Genomic DNA, 2,858 nt, shown 5'->3' with positions numbered 1-2,858 from the left:
TTTAATTATCGAGTTATCACCAATTTAACATCTAAAGCATATATCCTTAATCTACTAGTAATAGAAAAACATTAAAAAAATAATGTTTGAGCGCCATTGCCCCTGAATGCCGCACAGGGTACGGGTCACGTTATCCATATTAACGAACTCACAAAAAATGGCAGCTCTACTATCACTCTTTAAATGACATCATGACTTCGAAGCCCAACCCACATAATTATATGGAATACACTAACATTTATAAAACTTTTAACAATTCCTTAAAATGTGATGTTTGTGGCTTGGAACGTTTTTCAGGAACTGCTCGTCTTGTCCCTTATTTTCATAATAAAAGCGTACTACTTTGTAAAATTGAGTAAATTAACCAGAAATTTATATAATAAAATTATATGTGTAGTCAAAAAACGTAACATTTTGAAATGAAGCCTAACATTTTCATAATAATTATGTAACAAGTGGGCATTTATAACAGTTACGTATGGTGGGCCGGTCATTAATTCTATGACTGAATTATTTAAATATCAAACCCATCACCATAGTGTACGTAAGATCTAGAAGGTTCGGTTAAAAATTAACGAATTCAGTTAAAAATATGCAAACGATAATCAGATGACCGTTGCATATTAATTATTAGTTTATTTCTCCAAATAGGAAATTAAGTATATATATAAAAGGTGTATTTATTTGATTATCAGCACACGCTTGATCACTGTGGTCGAAGACAGACACACAGACAAGTAAATTAAAATGTTGACCTATGTAAGTATTGGATTGTAGTCTGTAGAATAGATAAACTTTATATTATTGTATAAATCTTAAAAAAAACTATACTATAATTTGTGTACTTTTGCAGATTTTAACGGTGACACTTTTAGTGGCTAACGCATTCGCTGAGCCTAAGCAGTTAGGTGCAGGACCCAATTTATATAATGCCAATTCCACTTCATTAGAACCTCAGAAACAACAAAAACGATTTGCAACAAAAGAGGTTATTGTTTACTTAACACCTAGTCAGATTAAAGATTTACAAAGTGGAAAAGCTGTATTAAGGTCAGACCCTGAGGACAACAACGGTGGTCAAATATTAGAACAAGTACCAAGACCGCATATAGAATCTCATCATCATTTCGAAAACTTGGAAACACCTAAATCACCCCTTGTGAAAGAAACAAAATTAGCACATTTGCCGCCTTTACAAAATCTCCAAATCGTAGATGATAATTTGAAAAGGACATCCAATAGAATACCACATTTTCAATTTTTCTACCCACAGCAAAATTTTGAACCGAACAAACAAGAAAACAAAGAGTATAAAGTAGAAGAAAACAATGAATGGACTCCAATAATCTCTGTTACGGAGAAAAATCAAAAAGAATTATCGTTACAGGAACAGTTAAAGGAACATTGGGCTCAAATTCTTGAAAATAATCGGGAGCAATTAAAATTTTTACCTCAGGTACAAGGACAAGCACAGTTGCTTCAGGAAAAGAATTTAGCTGATCTGTTGCATTACGCTCCTAAATACAATGAACAAAAATATGAAATAGAATTAGAGAGGGCGTTAAGAGCACAGGAGCAGAATGAAGCTGAGAAAAACAAAGCACGTGCCCAAGCCGAAGCAATCGCCAACTCCCCGCCAGTTATTGTCCGCAAGGAAGTAAAAATAACTCAACACAAACAGGTTCCAGTAGTGAAACACGTTAATGTTCCCTACCCGACACCAGTTTTAGTACCAATTCCGGAACCATTTGAAGTCAAAGTCCCGCAGCCGTATCCTGTTCCGCTGGAAATAATTAAGCACATTCCTGTGCCACTTATTAGGAAACAGAAACTCGAGGTGGACAGACTCAACGAGGCGGAAAAGCTGTTACCAATACCTGTATCTAAGCCACTTTTCTTCGACTTTGACAGACCATTCCTTGTAGATCGTATAGTCCCAGTAGAACATAAAAGAGAAGGCCCCGTAGACGGGTCAGCACAAAACCCTGAAAAACTGACAATTTTAAGACATAGATGGTTAAACTAAAACTATTAAGCGTTATGTAGGTTTTGTAAGAAATTTGAAGACTTTAAACTTGAAGACTAATAAATATTAAATCTGATTCTAGCTTTTGATTTTACTGAACAGTATAATGAGTAATGCCATGTTATATATACACATTAATTTTGTGCTAAAAGTAGGTATGAATGAGTTGTTTGTATTATTAAATAAGGTAATTTAAACAGATTAAAACTATAAAAAGGTAGACTAGTGCGAATCTGACTCAGACACCAACAGTTCTATAGACATAAAATAATAAGTACATGGAATTAAATAAAACGTTTTAACATTATATAAAGAGTAATTAAACTTTCGCTATAAATACACATTATGTTTTTATTATTGGCGATAAAAGTTCATTGCATTTTATAATCAATAAAATATTAATGTAACAAAACGCTGTGGAACTTTAACTTAATTTGCTTATGTCGCCATTTCCTTTAAGCTGATCTAGAAGCTATACCTATTACAGTCAAAAAGGACCACAGACATACATACATCAAGTGTTCTCAATAAATAATTCAAAATACTCAAAATCGGACATTCGCAGTACGACAGCTCTTTTCTACATCGAACCTAAGATTCATTTTTAAATTTTTTTTTTTTTTTTTTTTTTTTTTTTTTTTTTTTTTTTTTTCTTTTACAATCACAGACTATATGAAATTTTAAATTTGTATTTTCATAAAAGCTTGAACTATACAAAATGCTCAAGTTACTTGTATTTTAAATGTAAGAGTAGAAATAGCTTTGCCACAGCAATTATAACATTTGAAATATTGCTTTGGTAATAAAACACTACAAACTTTATATATTTGAA

The 2,858-nt window shown here is 32.3% G+C and overlaps 1 protein-coding gene across 1 annotated transcript; it reads left to right on the top strand.

Annotated features, from left to right (window-relative positions):
• The first annotated feature begins 698 nt into the window (after positions 1-698).
• LOC126967930 (uncharacterized) lies at positions 699-2,102 on the top strand. Its single transcript, XM_050812630.1, has 2 exons — positions 699-759; positions 854-2,102. The coding sequence occupies exons 1-2, from the start codon at positions 748-750 to the stop codon at positions 2,024-2,026; spliced, it is 1,185 nt and encodes a 394-aa protein (XP_050668587.1). The 5' UTR covers positions 699-747; the 3' UTR covers positions 2,027-2,102.
• Positions 2,103-2,858: the final 756 nt, after the last annotated feature.

The sequence above is a fragment of the Leptidea sinapis genome, chromosome 14 (assembly GCF_905404315.1).
Source record: "Leptidea sinapis chromosome 14, ilLepSina1.1, whole genome shotgun sequence".
NCBI classification, from domain to species: Eukaryota; Metazoa; Arthropoda; class Insecta; order Lepidoptera; family Pieridae; genus Leptidea; species Leptidea sinapis.
Note: the sequence above shows the minus strand (reverse complement) of the source record. Positions and strands in the feature narration are given on the sequence as shown.